Raw genomic sequence first — 22,278 nt, 5'->3', positions numbered from 1 at the left:
AAGAAACACTGGCTACGGGAGTGGCAGAAATGTGTTGTGAGTGGGGGGTGAGCGTTGAGAAGCGTGTTACTAAGGGTTAGATCCACATCCTGTTTTTTTACCGGGCACAATTTTGAGGTCATGCTAATCAGCTCTGGGTTCACAGTGTTCACTTAACCTACAAGTTATCATGTTTTTATTTCAATTCAGTGCACATCATGTTTATATTTTGAATAAGTAGGCCCTCAGACCTACAAATTATTATGCTTATATTTCAAAAAACTTCAAACAATGTGTGTTGCTTTTCTTGGATAGATAATCCAAGGAATATAGATCTAGATTTCTAGATCTAGATTCCAGATCTAAAATCTAGATCTAGAATCTGTTAAATCTAAATGTAACATAACATTAACAATGACGCCACGCGCAACAGTCCACATAAACTAGTGACGTCATTGTGGTCCACCATTTTGTTTCTCCTCTCAGATTTCAAACTGAACCAGTCTATTTTCAAACTTTTGTAGATCTAGATCTACATTGTATTTTAAAAACCGTCCTCACGCTGATGCATAGACTCCACTATGGCTGTGGTTGGTAATCTAAACGTTTCCAAAGACTTGGATCAGGTACTTTGCACGCCTCACCAGCTGCCATTACTACTTACTTACTATAACTATGACAGATAGAAATCTAGATCTAGATTCTAGATCTAGATTCTAGATAGATCTAGTAGGCCTAAATGTAAATAACTAAACTTTACTAGATCTACACTAATCACTAAACTAACTAAAACATTCATTCTAGAAGCTTCTGCTAGATCTAGATCCTCTAGAATAGAAGACTCACAGTCTAGATCTACTTAGTACTAGATCTAGATCTAGATCTATCTAGATCTAGAATCTAGAAGTAGAAGACTCAAGAATTGACTCAAGATGTAGATTAGAAGAGTAGTCTTGAATTTATATTTAGGCCTAGATCTAGATATGAGATCTAGATCATAGATGACTATCTTATTAATAATTAGTAGTCAGTATCTGTGGGACAAGGACAACTTTAGTCACTACCTGTAGAACATAGACAATTTTAGTCACTAACTGTAGGACATAGACAACTTTAGTCACTAACTGTAGGACATAGACAACTTTAGTCACTAACTGTAGGACATAGACAACTTTAGTGTCTTTAGTCACTACCTGTAGGACAAAAAACAACTTTAGTCACTAACTGTAGGACATAGACAACTTTAGTCACTACCTGTAGGACATAGACAACTTTAGTCACTACCTGTAGGACATAGACAACTTTAGTCACTACCTGTGGGACACAGATAGCTTGTTGTGTTCTATGCCAGGTGATGACCTACTACTGTCAGCAGCTGAAAAAACTGTCGACCTACTGGTCACAAATGACACAGTTGGGCGTGTGTGATGTGACCATGTCCAAGAGCGCGGAGGACATGATGGATCGTCTGGAGCAGGCCGTGGCAGCCATCATGGAGAAAGAAATTCGAGTGGAAAAGGCCAAACAGTCTGTCCTTGACCTCAAAGCCATTTTAGGTCAGCTTGTTTGTCAGCCTAGGTCAGCTGTAGGTCAGCTTGTTTGTCAGCCTAGGTCAGCTGTAGGTCAGCTTGTTTGTCAGCCTAGGTCAGCTGTAGGTCAGCTTGTTTGTCAGCCTAGGTCAGCTGTAGGTCAGCTTGTTTGTCAGCCTAGGTCAGCTGTAGGTCAGCTTGTTTGTCAGCCTAGGTCAGCTGTAGGTCAGCTTGTTTGTCAGCCTAGGTCAGCTGTAGGTCAGCTTGTTTGTCAGCCTAGGTCAGCTGTAGGTCAGCTTGTTTGTCAGCCTAGGTCAGCTGTAGGTCAGCTTGTTTGTCAGCCTTGGTCAGCTGTAGGTCAGCTTGTTTGTCAGCCTTGGTCAGCTGTAGGTCAGCTTGTTTGTCAGCCTAGGTCAGCTGTAGGTCAGCTTGTTTGTCAGCCTAGGTCAGCTGTAGGTCAGCTTGTTTGTCAGCCTAGGTCAGCTGTAGGTCAGCTTGTTTGTCAGCCTTGGTCAGCTGTAGGTCAGCTTGTTTGTCAGCCTAGGTCAGCTGTAGGTCAGCTTGTTTGTCAGCCTAGGTCAACTGTAGGTCAGCTTGTTTGTCAGCCTAGGTCAACTGTAGGTCAGCTTGTTTGTCAGCCTAGGTCAGCTGTAGGTCAGCTTGTTTGTCAGCCTTGGTCAGCTGTAGGTCAGCTTGTTTGTCAGCCTAGGTCAACTGATTTAAACTAGTTGAAATGGGTTTAATTCTCGCCTTGACCTTTCACCTGCAGATATCTCGCGTCAAACAGTTGAAGCCAAAAGCAAACATCTGGGACAGGAGGAGAAGCAGAAGGAAGAAGCCCAGAGCCTTAAGTTTAAAGAGTACCAGAGGATTCACAAGCTGCAGGACGAGAAAGGTAGGTCACAGGTCACATGGGAAGAGGAACTGCAGGGGTAGGTTTGTGTGTGCTACCGGCTATTATGTTTAGACCAACGTTTGATGTCACAATTATTGTTAATGTATCATGACCCTTTGACCTTTACCCCCTATTATTTCTAGCTCTGTTTGAGAAAGAGATAGTTCCAGCCAAGAGGAAGTTGTCCAAGCTCAAAGATTTGTTGGATGAAAAGAATGAGAAAATGAGAAATTTGGAGGTAGCAGCAGATTATTTAAACACAACTTCATACCTACACATCATCATCATCCTTTCCAGCTTGCTTAAGCAGCACCATCATTTCCTTTCCTACAATACAACATCCACCTAGTAAGCCTTAGAACTTCCAGCTAAGCACCTGTTTGCCCCACATCCATCTAAGCTCCTGTTTGCCCCACATCCACCTAAGCTCCTGTTTGCCCCACATCCACCTAAGCTCCTGTTTGCCCCACATCCACCTAAGCTCTTGTTTGCCCCTCATCCACCTAAGCTCCTGTTGGCCCCTCATCCACCTAAGCTCCTGTTTGCCCCACATCCACCTAAGCTCCTGTTGGCCCCTCATCCACCTAAGCTCCTGTTGGCCCCTCATCCACCTAAGCTCCTGTTGGCCCCTCATCCACCTAAGCTCCTGTTTGCCCCACATCCACCTAAGCTCCTGTTGGCCCCACATCCACCTAAGCTCCTGTTTGCACCACATCCACCTAAGCTCCTGTTTGCCCCAGAACTTCCACGAGATCCTGGCTGACCACTGTGCCCTGGACATGATCCTGCTCAAGGACATGACGGATGAGACGAGGGCTGAGAGGCACAAGTGGGACGCGCCTGATCTAGGTTGGTACCACTAGCAGAGTAGCCAAATGTTTTGTCAGTTTTGTACTGCTCAGAGTAGCCAAATGTTTTGTACTGCTACAGGGTAGCCCAATGTTTTGTACTGCTACAGAGTAGCCCAATGTTTTGTACTGCTCAGAGTAGCCAAATGTTTTGTACTGCTACAGGGTAGCCAAATGTTTTGTACTGCTACAGGGTAGCCAAATGTTTTGTACTGCTACAGGGTAGCCAAATGTTTTGTACTGCTCAGAGTAGCCAAATGTTTTGTACTGCTACAGAGTAGCCCAGTGTTTTGTACTGCTACAGGGTAGCCAAATGTTTTGAACTGCTACAGGGTAGCCAAATGTTTTGTACTGCTACAGGGTAGCCAAATGTTTTGTACTGCTACAGGGTAGCCAAATGTTTTGTACTGCTCAGAGTAGCCAAATGTTTTGTACTGCTACAGGGTAGCCAAATGTTTTGTACTGCTACAGGGTAGCCAAATGTTTTGTACTGCTCAGAGTAGCCAAATGTTTTGTACTGCTACAGAGTAGCCCAGTGTTTTGTACTGCTACAGGGTAGCCAAATGTTTTGAACTGCTACAGGGTAGCCAAATGTTTTGTACTGCTACAGGGTAGCCAAATGTTTTGTACTGCTCAGAGTAGCCAAATGTTTTGTACTGCTACAGGGTAGCCCAGTGTTTTGTACTTCTACAGGGTAGCCAAATGTTTTGTACTGCTACAGGGTAGCCAAATGTTTTGAACTGCTACATTGTAGGCAAAGATATGTCTAAAGAAATAACTATATTAAATGTAATCTGATCAGATGTGTCTAAAGAAATGACTATATTAAATGTAATCTGATCAGATGTGTCTAAAGAAATGAATGCATTTCTTCTCAACATGGACGAGCTACACGCCCTGGAGGAGACAGTTGGTGACTTTAAAGATGTGGTGAGCACATCTCTAACACATTAGTACAAACACAGAAGTCTGACGTGTCTGCCCAGCCCACTGGTGCCTCATCTGCTGGTCAGGACAACATTAATGGCTTGGTCGGGACAACATTAATGGCTTGGTCTGGACAACATTAATGGCTTGGTCTGGACAACATTAATGGCTTGGTCAGGACAACATTAATGGCTTGGTCTGGACAACATTAATGGCTTGGTCAGGACAACATTAATGGCTTGGTCAGGACAACATTAATGGCTTGGTCAGGACAACATTAATGGCTTGGTCGGGACAACATTAATGGCTTAGTCAGGACAACAATAATGGCTTGGTCTGGACAACATTAATGGCTTGGTCTGGACAACATTAATGGCTTGGTCTGGACAACATTAATGGCTTGGTCTGGACAACATTAATGGCTTGGTCAGGACAACATTAATGGCTTGGTCAGGACAACATTAATGGCTTGGTCAGGACAACATTAATGGCTTGGTCTGGACAACATTAATGGCTTGGTCAGGACAACATTAATGGCTTGGTCGGGACAACATTAATGGCTTGGTCGGGACAACATTAATGGCTTGGTTGGGACAACATTAATGGCTTGGTCAGGACAACATTAATGGCTTGGTTAAACCTAGTGGTCAACAGCTAGACTGCTAACCCAAAAGTCTCAAGTTAATATGTCCCTGAGTCCACCCAGCTCTGATGGGTACCTAACTCAGAATAGAGAAAATAGGCAGCTGGTTATAGTACTGACCACACTATCCCTTGATATGCAGAGGTCTCTGAAGTAGGTGAACTCTACTAAATCTGCGCCATTTGTCTTGGGCACAAATGGGAAAAGATGATGATTAAACCTTCCTGGCCTATTTGAAAGTGCATGAAGTTTTGTTTGTCATCTTAATATGATAAATGCATTCTATGATAGACTTTTGGTAATAATTTCTTGTATTGGCAGCTTCAAAACCAGAAGATTTGGTATGATGAAGAACTACAGACAAAACTTTTTTATTCCACTCGAAGTAAAGAGATCAAGCATAAAATTAACTATTTCAAGTAAGGTTTCACACTCAGAGGGCAAACCCTAAACATCACATCCATTTTTGACTCATGTTTGTAGCTACATATGAGAAATTCATTACATTCAACTGTACATTTCACACTATTTGGGCCTACACCTATAAACTATAACAGATCTATTTACAAATCTATAAATGACACAAATCTTGACGGTGCTGGTTTTTATGATATAGGCCAATTTCAGGAATGTGCTTCGTCGTTTGGAAAAAACAGGTCGAAGTGAAGACACTGATGAGGATCACGATGAGAAACGTTTGAGCAGACGGTCTGAGCATATCCTTGTTGATGGCTCCCCAGGAGTTGAAGCCAAAGAGGTAGCCTAGATCTAAGTGAAGTTACCAACCAGATTAGCAAGCCCTTCTGGTCATAGTGACAATATATTCAGATTAATATGTAGTGGTAGCATGTAAGAAATTAGAATCAGTAGTGTAGGTTGTACATCACTGCACACAGGTGGAGTTGTATCTCAGCCACCAGTTTGGTATGAAAGTCCTGGCTGACTACACTATGTTGAGAAGATTAAAAGATGAAATAGGAGTTCAAGGTTTGGCTTATCTGGTGGAAAAAATCAGGCTACAAGTAAGTCTAAACTTTAAGTAAACCAGCTAATGCTCAATGCAAAATAATTGTCAAGATATAAGATCTAGATTCCAGCTAGACCTAAGTCTGAATGTTACAATAGCAATTAAAGTAGCCTATATTATAATATACTATGTAAAACATATAGTAGTCTATAAATATAGGATTTCTATTAACTTTATTTGCTATTTAGATCAATGTTTTAAAAAAACAACTGAATATTATGCCAAACTATAGTGTAGTTAGCATGTCACTAGATCTACATGATAATGTTAGAAATCAACTTTTACAATGAGTTTGACAAGATCCAATAAAGTGAAGTTTTGAGTCATTTCCGTTGACCGGAAGTAGTACTTTATGATATTTCTGATTTCTCAGAAAACGCATTAATTTATAAAGTACTAATATTCTGCACTATTATACATATTGTTTGCCATTCGCTGGGTACGCAATTCTTTTTTGTATGAGATTCTATTCTATTTTAAAAAGTTTAAGTATTGAAAAATTGATTAAAACTCGTCTAAATTCCCAGTTGTTATCTCTCTTAGTGTTATATAAGAATATTCAAGAAAGTTTTGGGTAGATCACTCCCGCTTATTTTTTATTTATGCTCTTAATGTTCAGATTTTACACTATCCATCACTACTGGATTGAACAATGTTTTAATTTGAATTTACTTAGTTCAGTTGACTTAGAGCTTAGTCATTGTTTGTGTAGTTAACTTACTAAAGGCTGTCATAACACTAACAGGTGGTTGTCATTATCCAGAAGCTAATTAGCCTTTGTATTTCAATTTACTTCTGGGTGGGTTGAAAATGTCCCATTTTTGTCATATAAGGCACATCCAGGTAATGTGTATTACAATACTTGATGTATCATCTAGTTCTAGTTAGTTGGTTACAGTTTGAGAGGTTAATCTAAAATCCAATTTTGTTTAGGGCTGCAGCTGTGCCCAAACACCCTCACCAAGCCAGTCCTACACAGACTGGGAGGAGAAACGGATAGAGAAGGCCCTAAAAAGTATTGCACTAGAATACAGGTGAATACATGCTATCCGGCTGGATTAGTTAGTTTTCTGCTACAATGATAAACATTACTATGGCTGGATCATTTAGAATTGCTATAGTGTGTGTTGCAGGGACCTCAAACCTTAAGCCCATTCCATGTGTTGCAGGGACCTTGAGCCCATTCCATGTGTTGCAGGGACCACAATCCTTAAGCCCATTCCATGTGTTGCAGGGACCACAATCCTTAAGCCCATTCCATGTGTTGCAGGGACCACAATCCTTAAGCCCATTCCATGTGTTGTAGGGACCTTGAGCCCATTCCATGTGTTGCAGGGACCTTAAGCCCATTCCATGTGTTGCAGGGACCTTAAGCCCATTCCATGTGTTGCAGGGACCTTAAGCCCATTCCATATGTTATAGGGACCTTGAGCCCATTCCATGTGTTGTAGGGACCTTAAGCCCATTCCATGTGTTGCAGGGACCTTAAGCCCATTCCATATGTTATAGGGACCTTGAGCCCATTCCATGTGTTGTAGGGACCTTAAGCCCATTCCATGTGTTGCAGGGACCTTAAGCCCATTCCATGTGTTGTAGGGACCTTAAGCCCATTCCATGTGTTGCAGGGACCTTAAGCCCATTCCATGTGTTGCAGGGACCTTAAGCCCATTCCATATGTTATAGGGACCTTAAGCCCATTCCATGTGTTGCAGGGACCTTAAGCCCATTCCATGTGTTGCAGGGACCTTAAGCCCATTCCATGTGTTGCAGGGACCTTAAGGGGCTACAACACCGTACTCAGCTTGATTTTTTATTTTATTTTTATTTTTTTTTTCGATTTTTTTTTATTTTTTATTTCTATACATTAACATCTTATTTACCTAATGCCATTATCGTTTTAACTGTAAATTGACATTTTCATACATATTTGTGCATTTGAAGAAGGTGTGTGTGCCTGGAAAAATATAAATTTACGGAAAAATGGCCTCCATAAACATGCCTGTCGATTCTTAACTAAGCGACCTAGCATAGCAAGCCGTATATCAGAATGACCGGCTTGCAATTCCTCATTTAAATAACCTAAATACATTGACCTAGTTTTAAATACTAAAATAGAAATCGCGAGGTGAATGCATGATGGAAATAAGAAAAGCTGTATTCCCATTGGTTACCAGGCGAAGCCATGTTGTAAGTTACTAAAATTAGCTCATGTCAAGGCGACATATGACCGAAATGTAAGCCGTTGCCGAGATACGGGCTATTATTTTGCTCAGCGCATGACTTCCTTTACTCGACATCTGCGAACCTGTGTGCTTCTTTTTTATCAAATAAGTGCATATTTTTTGTTTGTTGGCTTCTTTTTACGGTAAGATTTGATTTAATTACTATTTTACTGAAATTATTTTCTAAAATATAGTTATTAATTGTATTTTCATCAATAAACTTGGACTATTATTCCTTATCGATAATGAGTCGTTCTAGATCTAGATCTCGAATCTAGATCTATTCTAGATCTAGAACTAGATTTAGATCTAGATTGGAGATTCTAAATCTAAAACCTAGATCAAGATCTAGAAGTAGAATTTAGATTCTAGTCCAGATCTATATAGGTAAATATGAGTCTATAAATACAAACAATAGTTTATAATAGAATAATAGATAGATCTAGAAATAACAATATGCCTTATTATTTTTAAATATTTTTACAGTCAATGCCTGCAGTCTCAAAGCTAGTGCTGCCAAGCTTGCTAGGGTTGATGCACATCACTTGGGACTGCACAGATGCACTAGATGCACCTACAGTACCTGCATCTCAGTGCACATGCATCGGTTGCAGCTACACTACTTCCACCAACCATCGCAAAGAAAATTTAGTGCTTCTGCAGTCTAATCGCCGTAATGCACTGAGTGGATAGATTGGAAGTCTTACGCAGGTATTAGGATTTGTCAAACTTGTTTGAATTCTTGAAATCACTCTGATAGCTAGAATGTATAGATCAGTATATTGTCTCAATCTCATTTCAGCAGCTGAAAAAATCTCCAGACCTACTTCAAGAAGGCAGTTTCAAGTAAGACTGGCAGTACAGGGAACTGAGGTGGAAAGTTGGAGCTCCTTCTAATCATGTCCCTTTGACAGATGAAAGGACACACACCAGGATTGACAGACAGGGAAAACCTCCTGGTGCTTCTGGCAAATGTGTCATGGTACATAATTCAACACCGCTATCTCACAAAGGTTCATCATTCATCTTAGAACATGTTGCCAAAGCTGTCCAAAATGTTTATTAGCAACTGACGACAAATGCCATATTGAGCAGTTACATGATAGATTCAACCCAAATGAAAGTCTTTCTGCATGCATCTAGGCATATGGCCCCAATCATGGGATTACATGACAGTTAGTAATACTGAAAGATGGCTGTTATTTCACCCATAGCCCAACAGAAACTAGTTCAGGCTGAAGGCAGATCATCATATTTTTCTTCAGCTTTCTAAATAGAGAATGATTAGGCCTACTGTAACTATTTTGTTTTTGTAATGTTAGTAATATGCAAATGTTTTCAGAGTTGTATACTGTACCTCTATGTAGCTATTTTGTAAGCTAATTCAATTTTTTTGTAAATTTTACTTGACCTGTTTTGAAGTTTTTTGTTCAGGGGTACATTTATAAAACCTGATTTACAAGAATAATTACTCCTTAATTTCAGAAACCAAATGATAATAGTAACTTCTGTACATACTAAAACTATTTAATAAGCTTTTACTAGGATATTATTTGATTTAAAAGCTTTTATTAATTTTTAAAATATTTTTGATAACTCTTATTTACAATTTATTTTTAGGGGGTGCACCTCATTAAACCTAATTACCAAGACTAATTATTGCTTGATTTGATTGAAACTTTGATTATAGTATCTTGTATACATTGCTTAAACTATATGATAAGCTTTTGATAAGATATAAAGAGTGTTTAACAGTTTTTTTTCATTTTCAAACACGTTTTCCCCTTTTTCTCACAATTTTGTTTTTTTACCAGTTTTAAAACTTCAAAATTTATGATCTCAAATACTGTCTATTAGATTTCAATGAAATTTGTACAGTAGAAACACAACATAATTACTGTTAGAGTAATAGAGACTTTTTTAGGTTATCTTGAGTAGTTTTGTTTTTAGAGAATTTCAAAGTTGATTTCATGGTTAATATTTTAATCTAAAAACAAAAAATTTGTAACTTCAACATTTTGTCATATATTCAAAAAGTCTCTCTATTCTCCTGTTAGGAATCCTCTCCTTTATTTAAATTAGAAGTTTTAAGTCAATACATTAAATGGTTATTGAGTTAAACAGATTGAAGCATGATATGTCTAAATCATTTATTTCTGTATTTTTTAATCGGCTAACGCTGAAGACACATTCACATTGGTCTAAAAGTATATAAAATATCTTTATAACTGCAATACATGTGTTTGTTTTCTTAAAAAAAATTTTTTTGTAAATTTTTGTATGTACGGTGTAGTGCCCCCTTAAGCCCATTCCATGTGTTGTAGGGACCTTAAGCTAATTCCATGTGTTGTAGGGACCTTAAGCCCATTCCATGTGTTGTAGGGACCTTAAGCCCATTCCATGTGTTGTAGGGACCTTAAGCCCATTCCATGTGTTATAGGGACCTTTAGCCCATTCCATGTGTTGCAGGGACCTTAAGCCCATTCCATGTGTTGCAGGGACCTTAAGCCCATTCCATATGTTATAGGGACCTTAAGCCCATTCCATGTGTTGCAGGGACCTTAAGCCCATTCCATGTGTTGCAGGGACCTTAAGCCCATTCCATGTGTTGCAGGGACCTTAAGCCCATTCCATGTGTTGTAGGGACCTTAAGCTAATTCCATGTGTTGTAGGGACCTTAAGCCCATTCCATGTGTTGTAGGGACCTTAAGCCCATTCCATGTGTTATAGGGACCTTTAGCCCATTCCATGTGTTGCAGGGACCTTAAGCCCATTCCATGTGTTGCAGGGACCTTAAGCCCATTCCATGTGTTGCAGGGACCTTAAGCCCATTCCATGTGTTGCAGGGACCTTAAGCCCATTCCATATGTTGTAGGGACCTTAAGCCCATTCCATGTGTTGCAGGGACCTTAAGCCCATTCCATGTGTTGCAGGGACCTTAAGCCCATTCCATGTGTTGCAGGGACCTTAAGCCCATTCCATGTGTTGCAGGGACCTTAAGCCCATTCCATGTGTTGCAGGGACCTTAAGCCCATTCCATGTGTTGCAGGGACCTTAAGCCCATTCCATGTGTTGCAGGGACCTTAAGCCCATTCCATGTGTTGCAGGGACCACAATCCTTAAGCCCATTCCATGTGTTGCAGGGACCACAATCCTTAAGCCCATTCCATGTGTTGCAGGGACCACAATCCTTAAGCCCATTCCGTGTGTTGCAGGGACCACAATCCTTAAGCCCATTCCGTGTGTTGCAGGGACCACAATCCTTAAGCCCATTCCATGTGTTGCAGGGACCTTAAGCCAATTCCATGTGTTGCAGGGACAACATTCCTTAAGCCCATTCCATGTGTTGCAAGGACCTTAAGCCCATTCCATGTGTTGCAGGGACCACAATCCTTAAGCCCATTCCATGTGTTGTAGGGACCTTAAGCCCATTCCATGTGTTGCAGGGACCTTAAGCCCATTCCATGTGTTGTAGGGACCTTAAGCCCATTCCATGTGTTGCAGGGACATTAAGCCCATTCCATGTGTTGCAGGGACCACAATCCTTAAGCCCATTCCATGTGTTGCAGGGACCTTAAGCCCATGCCATGTGTTGCAGGGACCTTAAGCCCATTCCATGTGTTGCAGGGACCTTAAGCCCATTCCATGTGTTGCAGGGACCTTAAGCCCATTCCATGTGTTGCAGGGACCATGATGAAAACAAAAGATTGCTCAGAGTTCCAGGTTTGAGCCAGGACAGCTGTGTGGAGGAGCAGCAGCACGCCCCATCTGACCACACCTACCCCTCCTCCCCATCACTATCCAACAGCTCCTACCTGACCAGGAACACGTCCAATACAGAAGTTTCCTCCCCTTCCAACCAAGCCAGCAGGAAAAGTTCTAGTAACTCGTTAAAGAGGAAAAATTCATTGGCTCGCATCAAAAAGTTTCTCAAGTTTTGAAACAGGTTGCTGTAACAGTCAGCATAGATTTTTCTTATGTTTCAGATTATATTGATTTTTCTTTTGTTTCAGATTATATTGTCTTACTCATTTAAACTTTAAATATCCCAATTGAAAAAAAACCTTTGTATCAGAAAATAACCCTTAGGATTATTAAAGAGCCTCAATTCTAGCACGTTTTTATTTGAAAAGACAAGTTCATACCACATTTTTAAAACACTTTTTTTTTAATATAGTCAAAAAATGGCAACACTACATTGATGCCTGACAGCATTAGTTTATAGGTGTTGATTGTTAATAAAAAAAAATTCATTAAATTACATAACAAAGTTTTTGGCTATTCTTTTAGTAATAAATAAAATTGTGTGATTATACTTCATAGAAATCGTTCAAATTTAAACAATTATTATAAAAACAAGTAGGCTTTGATCAGGATTCTTACAAACTTGTCTGAGGGAACTAATCAGCCAATAGAATTCAAACAATTTGTCAGATTTAATTGATTAAATTTTTAATCATTCAATAGAATTCTAATACAGATAAACTTGGACAACATGAATATTTATAGAGGATATACTACACCATCAGCTGTACCATTTTTAGTAAATTTAAAAGTAGTTACAACTGATTAAGTTTTTTCAAGTTAACGAGTAAAATTTTATATGAAAATCATTTTTGTAAAATGTAAGACTTAAAAAATTCCAAAAGTGCTAAAATTAAAAAAAAAAATTTAAAAACATTTTGTGCTCACATGAGATAAACATTTGTCCACAATTTAAAAACTTCCTGCCTTGAAGATGAGTTGTGTTTGACAAAAAAAAATGTTTTTCACTCTGGTTCTACAAACTTTCACACATTTGGTTTTACTGAGACACTCTGGGAGTTGAGATTTAAAAGATGACGCAATTGTAAAACATAAAGCAATGATAGAATGGCAACATTGTACAAGTGATGAGTACACTGATTATAGCCAATAAAATGCCCTTTTTAAAATAACGCAAGAGTGTAAAAAAAAGCATACAATATTGAAAATGTTTCTTTAAAAGAGAATTGTACTTACTATACATGTACTTTTTAAAAATGGGAAACATCAAATAAAGTAATGGTTCTCAAAACAATCTAATGGTATGTGGACTGGTACAAAGGTCATCTGTCTTATAAAGTAGCAAGAAAATAATGATAATTATGGCATCAAGAAAAAATACACAAAGTGCAGGTGTAATCCAAGAAATGAATTATGTTTGTCAGTCAAGTATCTACAAGTTTGAAGTAGATAATTCTGTCACCATGTACATACTCCATCCACTAACTTGTTTTATTTACACATTGGTTTTACTCTGATTTAATGTTTTGGGCAATTACATACAATGTTGTGAGGTTTAAACAGTTAAATATAAATAAATGAAGTGTGCTACAAATGGTAGTCCTCTAGTATGGCTAGTAGTTAAATGTCCTCTAGGATAGCTCACATGGTAGCTATATGTCCTCTGGGATAGCTAACATAGCTTAGTGTCCTCTAGGTACCTAAAGTCCTATAAGCATTCATAGATATCTATAATATAAGCGGGCTGTGTCTGTCCTTCCGTCCGTCATCGCTATAGATTTTGGGACTATAAAAGTAAACTACGCACCATGCTGTGCTTTTCAGTGCACCGCAGTGTCTTATTATAAGTTATTGAGTAGGGTTTGTTTATATAACGGCATAGAGCTATTTTATAATTTCCACTGTTTGTACAATTTTGCATAACGTAAAGAGAATATTAAATACACGCACATTGCTAAAACATATTAAAAGGATCAATGTCAAATATCGTTTTCGTTAATATTCCCAGAAAGAGTGGATACATATTAATAACATAATAACAGTACGGTAGAAAAATCTAATTAAACTGCTTAGTAATTTTGCCAATGGAGGTAATTCAAAGATAAATTGAACTCACGCTAAAAATGTGAATGCAAAATCTGCAAGACGGAATAATTGTTGGAATAATATAATTTATAAATGAATTTATAAAGTGCAATATGGTCGGTAAAACACGGATATTCTAAATACTGCCTTTAATTTATTTGCGGAAAAGCTAGGGGTTTTATAACAGAGGCGTAGCAAGAGGGGGGGGGGGAGGGTGGAAATCGAAAGTTTGAGGGAGGTGGGAGGGTGTAAATCGAAATTTTCCGCCGGCGCTCGGAAAGGGCGTGATTTGGCGCTACGGGATAGACTGTGAGCAATATGCCTTTATGATTACATTTAAATTGAGTTTATGTTGAGTGTTGTGTTTGTTTTTTCGTTTGTGTTTTTTCTTTGCGTTCGTTTGTGTTGTATTTAGTTTTGTTCTGTTCCCAACTTGGTACATTTAAAAAAGATTTACCGTGTGTTGTGGTTGTGTTGTGTTGTGGTTGTGTTGTGGTTGTTTTGTGGTTGTGTTGTGGTTGTGTTGTGATTGTGTTGTGGTTGTAATGTGGTTGTGATGTGGTTGTGTTTTGTTTGTGTTTGTGTTGTGTTTTTGTTTGTTTTGTTCTGTTCCAAAGTTGGTATATTTTAAAAAGATTTACCGTGGCGGAGCACGGGATGCAGCTAGTTTTTATATAACCACACTAAAAATTTTGTTTTGATTCTGAAAATAAAAAAAAACTTCCATTGAACAAAATTCAATGAAGCCTTGGGTAGAACAAATTGTGTTGACAAACCAAAGTTTTCAACTGATGTATGGCTTAATCTAATAGAGTGAGTTGTGGTCAGCAGTCAAACAACTGACATATTGGTATGTGTGTGGCTATACAATGTCAGTCTGACTCTGGGCCTGTACATTACCCAACAACATTGTCTTGACATTCTAATAAGAAATACCTGTTCCATTTCTAATCCAGCCAACAAACTTGCATGAGATAGATTGTCTTTTAGTTGCTCTGGATCACTTGTTACACTAAAAATACTTGTATATATTTGAGACCAGCTTTAGCCTGGAGACCAAAACTTGTCTTCCACCAAAACTTGACTGGGCTGGCAGTGTTGAGCTGACTATTTGCTGCTGGCTACCACGAGGCCTGAGATGCTGACTGAGATTCCACTTTCAGATTTTTTCCTCCGCTGGGGAAAGTCTGGTAGCGAGGACGTTTATCCTCTGTGTCCACTGGACTGCCCCCTGACGCAGAGTCTGTGGTGGTGCGCTTGTGTGGGTCACGTATAACAACAGAGTACTGGAGTCTGGGGCTTGATGAGGGCTGCTGGTAGCTGGGGATCTCTTCCTTGATCTGAGACAGAAATACTCAGTACAGTAGTGGCAGTAGTACAACACATCTCAGTACAGTAGTGGCACTAGTACACATCTCAGTACAGTAGTGGCACTAGTACACATCTCGGTACAGTAGTGGCACTAGTACACATCTCGGTACAGTAGTGGCACTAGTACACATCTCAGTACAGTAGTGGCACTAGTACACATCTCAGTACAGTAGTGGCGCTAGTACACATCTCGGTACAGTAGTGGCACTAGTACACATCTCAGTACAGTAGTGGCACTAGTACACATCTCAGTAAGGTAGAATTGAGACATACATTACAAAATATGCTTCATTTCTCTAGTACCAATAAGTAGGGGACCTATATTAGACTAGTCCATTTGTAAAAAAAAAGTCAGCTCACTTTAGCAAACCTGCTGGGACCAGTCCAGTCCATGCCAGGTGAAGCAACCTGCACACCTCCCTGACTCCCCAAGCCCTGCCTTGTTAAGCTGCCCAGACTGTTGATGACTTGCGGGGACGGAGAGTTAGCATAGCCCGGCATGTCTGAAGTTCTTTTGCCACTGGCTTGTTCTATTCTCTGTATGGAGCTGTTGGCTTTCTGGACCTGGACAAGTCAGTCATTAATGGCTTTACTGGACATCACTGATTCACTATATCATGACACCACTGAACATCACTGACTGACAGATCTAATTAAGTAAGACCAACCTCAGCATCAATGCGAGCAAACTGCCACAGCCACTTGGCGTTGTACAGGAACTGTCGCTGGTCAAACCTGTTGTCATCAGGACTGTAGGACTCGCAGTGGTAGGACGGTGTTAGGACAGTCATCTTGTGCCGGTTGACTGCATACGACCTAAAAAAATGTTTCACTTTGTCCGCTATCTGTAACAAAAATTGTAAATATTGGTCAAAGAACTCATTCACACCTTTCACAAAGTACCTACAGCAGGATACTATGACCTAATCAATGGGAGATTGGCCACTATGACCTACCTGTTCACACTGGCCACTATGACCTACCTGTTCACACTGGCCACTATGACCTACCTGTTCACACTGGCCACTATGACCTAATCAATGGGAGATTGGCCACTATGACCTACCTGTTCACACTGGCCACTATGACCTAATCAATGGGAGATTGGCCACTATGACCTACCTGTTCCCACTGGCCACTATGACCTACCTGTTCACACTGGCCACTATGACCTACCTGTTCACACTGGCCATTATGACCTACCTGTTCACACTGGCCATTATGACCTACCTGTTCACACTGGCCACTATGACCTACCTGTTCACACTGGCCACTATGACCTACCTGTTCACACTGGCCACTATGACCTACCTGTTCACACTGGCCACTATGACCTACCTGTTCACACTGGCCACTATGACCTACCTGTTCACACTGGCCATTATGACCTACCTGTTCACACTGGCCACTATGACCTACCTGTTCACACTGGCCACTATGACCTACCTGTTCACACTGGCCACTATGACCTACCTGTTCACACTGGCCACTATGACCTACCTGTTCACACTGGCCACTATGACCTACCTGTTCACACTGGCCACTATGACCTACCTGTTCACACTGGCCACTATGACCTACCTGTTCACACTGGCCACTATGACCTACCTGTTCACACTGGCCACTATGACCTACCTGTTCACACTGGCCATTATGACCTACCTGTTCACACTGGCCACTATGACCTACCTGTTCACACTGGCCACTATGACCTACCTGTTCACACTGGCCACTATGACCTACCTGTTCACACTGGCCACTATGACCTACCTGTTCACACTGGCCACTATGACCTACCTGTTCACACTGGCCACTATGACCTACCTGTTCACACTGGCCACTATGACCTACCTGTTCACACTGGCCACTATGACCTACCTGTTCACACTGGCCACTATGACCTACCTGTTCACACTGGCCACTATGACCTACCTGTTCACACTGGCCACTATGACCTACCTGTTCACACTGGCCATTATGACCTACCTGTTCACACTGGCCACTATGACCTACCTGTTCACACTGGCCACTATGACCTACCTGTTCACACTGGCCACTATGACCTACCTGTTCACACTGGCCACTATGACCTACCTGTTCACACTGGCCACTATGACCTACCTGTTCACACTGGCCACTATGACCTACCTGTTCACACTGGCCACTATGACCTACCTGTTCACACTGGCCACTATGACCTACCTGTTCACACTGGCCACTATGACCTACCTGTTCACACTGGCCACTATGACCTACCTGTTCACACTGGCCACTATGACCTACCTGTTCAGGTGGACACTGCTGGCTACTAATGTGGAGAAGTTTGCAGAACATACTGTATGGCCCACAACAGTTTTGTTTACGTAGTTTTCCATACACTGACAGCTCATCATACGTCATCCCCATGTCTTCCTGTTAACATATTCAATGTTAGATAATTCTATGGACAGTAACAAAATAAATCTGCTGACATACAACAACAAACTCCACTAGACACAAACCTCATCAGTCTGAGCAAGCCTTCCATCCTCCAGGGGTTCTAACTCCGCTGTAGGTGGGGCACTGTTGATTCTAGAACAATAGTCATGGGGATGATTAATTACAGCAGTCAACATTGTTTGATGACTCAATTTTTTTTAGGAAATTATTACTTAATGTCTGGTACTGTTATACTAAAGCTAAGACAAAGGCAGACTCTAACAGATTTCAGCTTACTTCTCTAGAGAAGAGAACTTGAAGGCTTTCACACAGTACTGGATAAATCTACGCAGGTCAGTTTTTGATATCCCCCCGATAGGGTTAATGTCAGCACTGGAGCAGTCGTACTTTGTCATGTAGCCTCGCAAGCTGCAGATGAACAAATGCTGGCATTTATAGGGTTAAAAGTTTAATGCTGGAGGATACCAGCATTTAAAAGGTTAACACTTGAAACCTTGTTTGAGTCACTAAGATGGATGTAGCTGTGGCCTTACCTCTCATCTACATTAGATGAGCCCAGGACCAGCAGTCCCCCAGGCTTGCCTCGGGCCCACAGGCTGAGCTGGGCAAACAGGTAGGACACCACCATCCTCACCCTCGCCTGTAGGGAGACAAGTTTGGTCAAACATTGAGGGGTGGCTGGTGGCTGGACCCAGGGGTGGGTGGTGGCTGGACCCAGGGGTGGGTGGTGGCTGGACCCAGGGGTGGGTGGTGGCTGGACTCAGGGATGGGTGGTGGCTGGACTCAGGGATGGGTGGTAGCTGGACTCAGGGATGGGTGGTAGCTGGACCCAGGGGTGGCTGGACCAAGGGGTGGGTGGTGAGTGGACCAAGGGGTGGGTGGTGAGTGGACCCAGGGGTGGGTGGTGTTTGGACCCAGGGGTGGGTGGTGGCTGGACCCAGGGGTGGCTGGTGGTTGGACCCAGGGGTGGGTGGTGGCTGGACCCAGGGTGGTGGCTGGACCCAGGGGTGGGTGGTGGTTGGACCCAGGGGTGGGTGGTGGCTGGACCCAGGGGTGGGTGGTGGCTGGACCCAGGGGTGGGTGGTGGCTGGACCCAGGGGTGGGTGGTGGCTGGACTCAGGGGTGGGTGGTGGCTGGACCCAGGGTGGGTGGTGGCTGGACCCAGGGGTGGGTGGTGGTTGGACCCAGGGTGGTGGCTGGACCCAGGGGTGGGTGGTGGTTGGACCCAGGGGTGGGTGGTGGCTGGACCCAGGGGTGGGTGGTGGCTGGACCCAGGGGTGGGTGGTGGCTGGACTCAGGGGTGGGTGGTGGCTGGACCCAGGGTGGGTGGTGGCTGGACCCAGGGGTGGGTGGTGGTTGGACCCAGGGGTGGGTGGTGGCTGGACCCAGGGGTGGGTGGTGGCTGGACCCAGGGGTGGGTGGTGGCTGGACCCAGGGTGGTGGCTGAACCCAGGGGTGGGTGGTGGCTGGACCCAGGGGTGGCTGGACCCAGGGGTGGGTGGTGGCTGGACCCAGGGGTGGCTGGACCCAGGGGTGGGTGGTGGCTGGACCCAGGGGTGGGTGGTGGCTGGACCCAGGGGTGGCTGGACCCAGGGGTGGGTGGTGGCTGGACCCAGGGGTGGCTGGACCCAGGGGTGGGTGGTGGCTGGACCCAGGGGTGGCTGGACCCAGGGGTGGGTGGTGGCTGGACCCAGGGGTGGCTGGACCCAGGGGTGGCTGGACCCAGGGGTGGGTGGTGGCTGGACCCAGGGGTGGGTGGTGGCTGGACCCAGGGGTGGCTGGACCCAGGTGTGGGTGGTGGCTGGACCCAAGGGTGGATGGACCCAGGGGTGGGTGGTGGCTGGACCCAGGGGTGGGTGGTGGCTGGACCCAGGGGTGGGTGGTGGTTTAGAGGTTGAGTTACAAAAACTAAGTTATATAAGAGCTAGTAAATTATGATATTAGAATAATGACAATTGTGTGACAGAAAAGTTAGCCATTGATAAATAAGTTAGGGGTTGTGTTTCTGAGTGTACCTGGACATTTTGCATGGCCAGATTTTCTCTGAGACTTCCTCCGTGGGCCTTGAACCTGGGTACCACAGAAAAAGCCAGCTGGAAAATCTTGAGCAAAGATTCAACAGCCAAGTCCACAGAGATGCCCATGTGGTAGCTGAAACAGAAACTTTATATTAGATGGACTGATGGAGCCAAGACAGAGAAACAAGACAGAGAGTCAAGACAGAGAGCCCGGAGAGAGAGCCAAGACAGAGAGCCCAGAGAGAGAGATCCAAGACAGAGAAACAAGATGGAGAGCCAAGACTGATAGCCCAGAGAGAGAGAGCCAAGAAAGAGAGCCCAGAGAGAGAGCCAAGACAGAGAGCCTGGAGAGAGCCCAGAGAGAGAGATCCAAGACAGAGAAACAAGATGGAGAGCCAAGACAGATAGCCCAGAGAGAGAGAGCCAAGACAGAGAGCCCAGAGAGAGAGCCAAGACAGAGAGCCTGGAGAGAGCCCAGAGAGATCCAAGACAGAGAAACAAGATGGAGAGCCAAGACAGAGAGCCCAGAGAGAGAGCCAAGACAGAGAGCCCAGACAGAGAGAGCCAAGACAGAGAGCCCAGACAGAGAGCCCAGACAGAGAGCCCAGAGAGAGAGCCCAGAGAGAGAGATCCAAGACAGAGAAACAAGATGGAGAGCCAAGACAGATAGCCCAGAGAGAGAGCCAAGACAGATAGCCCAGAGAGAGAGCCAAGACAGATAGCCCAGAGAGAGAGCCAAGACAGATAGCCCAGAGAGAGAGCCAAGACAGATAGCCCAGAGAGAGAGCCAAGACAGATAGCCCAGAGAGAGAGCCCAGAGAGAGAGCCAAGACAGAGAGCCAAGAAGGAGAGCCGAGAAGGAGAGTCCAGAGCCAAGACAGAGAGCCCATAGAGAGAACCAAGACAGAGAGCCAAGACAGAGAGCCAAGAAGGAGTCCAGAGCCAAGACAGAGAGCCCAGAGAGAGAGCCCAGACACATCCCACCTTCCAATCTGTTCAGCCAACTCAGCTGCGTAGGATTTGGTTTCAGCTGAGCTGTTGGTGGTGCTCATGTAGCAGGTCATGAAGAGTCGCTGGGCCAGCTCACGCGGGTCAGATGGGATGTAGTCCGACTGTCCGGTTATTCTTTGGATGTCACACACCACTGATTTGTCTGGGGTAGGCAGTTTATAAGATTGTACACGTCTAACATAGACAGCACACATCTAACACAGACAGCACACATCTAACACAGACAGCACACATCTAACACAGACAGCACACATCTAACACAGACAGCACACATCTAACACAGACAGCACACATCTAACACAGCACACATCTAACACAGACAGCACACGTCTAACACAGCACACATCTAACACAGACAGCACACATCTAACACAGACAGCACACGTCTAACACAGCACACATCTAACACAGCACACATCTAACACAGACAGCACACATCTAACACAGACAGCACACATACAGCACACATATAACACATACAGCACACATCTAACACAGACAGCACACATCTAACACAGACAGCACACATCTAACACAGACAGCATACATCTAACACAGACAGCACACATCTAACACAGACAGCACACATCTAACACAGACAGCACACATCTAACACAGACAGCACACATCTAACACAGACAGCACACATCTAACACAGACAGCACACATCTAACACAGACAGCACACATCTAACACAGACAGCACACATCTAACACAGACAGCACACATCTAACAAAGACAGCACACATCTAACACAGACAGCACACATCTAACACAGACAGTACACAGACAGCACACATCTAACACAGACAGCACACATCTAACACAGACAGCACACATCTAACACAGACAGCACACATCTAACACAGACAGCACACATCTAACACAGACAGCACACATCTAACACAGACAGCACACATCTAACACAGACAGCACACATCTAACACAGACAGCACACATCTAACACAGACAGCACACATCTAACACAGACAGCACACATCTAACACAGACAGCACACATCTAACACATACAGCACACATCTAACACATACAGCACACATCTAACACAGACAGCACACATCTAACACAGACAGCACACATCTAACACAGACAGCACACATCTAACACAGACAGCACACATCTAACACAGACAGTACACAGACAGCACACATCTAACACAGACAGCACACATCTAACACAGACAGCACACATCTAACACAGACAGCACACATCTAACACAGACAGCACACATCTAACACAGACAGCACACATCTAACACAGACAGCACACATCTAACACAGACAGCACACATCTAACACAGACAGCACACATCTAACACAGACAGCACACATGTAACACAGACAGCACACATCTAACACATACAGCACACATCTAACACAGACAGCACACATCTAACACAGACAGCACACATCTAACACAGACAGTACACAGACAGCACACATCTAACACAGCACACATCTAACACAGACAGCACACATCTAACACAGACAGCACACATC

At 43.1% G+C, this 22,278-nt stretch overlaps 2 protein-coding genes and 1 long non-coding RNA gene across 3 annotated transcripts in view; 2 read left to right on the top strand and 1 right to left on the bottom strand.

Moving 5' to 3' along the window:
• Positions 1-410: 410 nt before the first annotated feature.
• LOC131939546 (uncharacterized) lies at positions 411-12,183 on the top strand. The gene is made up of 11 exons (XM_059297926.1): positions 411-605; positions 1,331-1,535; positions 2,278-2,403; positions 2,547-2,641; positions 3,144-3,252; positions 4,096-4,181; positions 5,143-5,240; positions 5,449-5,578; positions 5,718-5,843; positions 6,782-6,882; positions 11,756-12,183. Exons 1-11 carry the CDS (start codon positions 561-563, stop codon positions 12,009-12,011), a joined length of 1,377 nt encoding a protein of 458 aa, XP_059153909.1. The 5' UTR covers positions 411-560; the 3' UTR covers positions 12,012-12,183.
• On the top strand, positions 7,753-9,161 carry LOC131939547 (uncharacterized). Its single transcript, XR_009386433.1, has 3 exons — positions 7,753-8,213; positions 8,557-8,781; positions 8,873-9,161. It is a non-coding gene; the product is annotated as an uncharacterized LOC131939547 (long non-coding RNA).
• Positions 12,184-14,594: 2,411 nt separating the features above from the next.
• The window catches only part of LOC131939557 (glutamine-dependent NAD(+) synthetase), a 22,209-nt gene continuing 14,525 nt past the window's right edge, over positions 14,595-22,278 (bottom strand). Inside the window, exons 11-19 of the mRNA XM_059297944.1 lie at positions 20,733-20,901; positions 19,746-19,881; positions 18,264-18,370; positions 18,007-18,138; positions 17,793-17,862; positions 17,575-17,703; positions 15,960-16,136; positions 15,652-15,855; positions 14,595-15,260 (exon numbers count right to left, since the gene is read on the bottom strand). Of these exons, the coding sequence (XP_059153927.1) occupies positions 15,042-15,260; positions 15,652-15,855; positions 15,960-16,136; positions 17,575-17,703; positions 17,793-17,862; positions 18,007-18,138; positions 18,264-18,370; positions 19,746-19,881; positions 20,733-20,901 (1,343 nt within the window). The 3' untranslated portion in view covers positions 14,595-15,041. The remainder of the gene's footprint in view (positions 15,261-15,651; positions 15,856-15,959; positions 16,137-17,574; positions 17,704-17,792; positions 17,863-18,006; positions 18,139-18,263; positions 18,371-19,745; positions 19,882-20,732; positions 20,902-22,278) is intronic.

The sequence above is a fragment of the Physella acuta genome, unplaced genomic scaffold (assembly GCF_028476545.2).
Source record: "Physella acuta isolate Inbredline_101_S28 unplaced genomic scaffold, ASM2847654v3 ptg000283l, whole genome shotgun sequence".
Taxonomy (NCBI): Eukaryota; Metazoa; Mollusca; class Gastropoda; family Physidae; genus Physella; species Physella acuta.
The sequence above is the reverse complement of the archived record's forward strand: the minus strand, read 5'-3'. Positions and strand labels throughout refer to the sequence as shown.

Coding starts and splice junctions, on each gene's coding strand:
- LOC131939546 (XM_059297926.1), top strand. CDS start 561: ATGGCTGTGGTTGGTAATCTAAACGTTTCCAAAGACTTGGATCAG. Junction 4,182..5,142: donor TTGGTGACTTTAAAGATGTG/GTGAGCACATCT, acceptor TTGTATTGGCAG/CTTCAAAACCAGAAGATTTG. Junction 5,579..5,717: donor CAGGAGTTGAAGCCAAAGAG/GTAGCCTAGATC, acceptor CACTGCACACAG/GTGGAGTTGTATCTCAGCCA.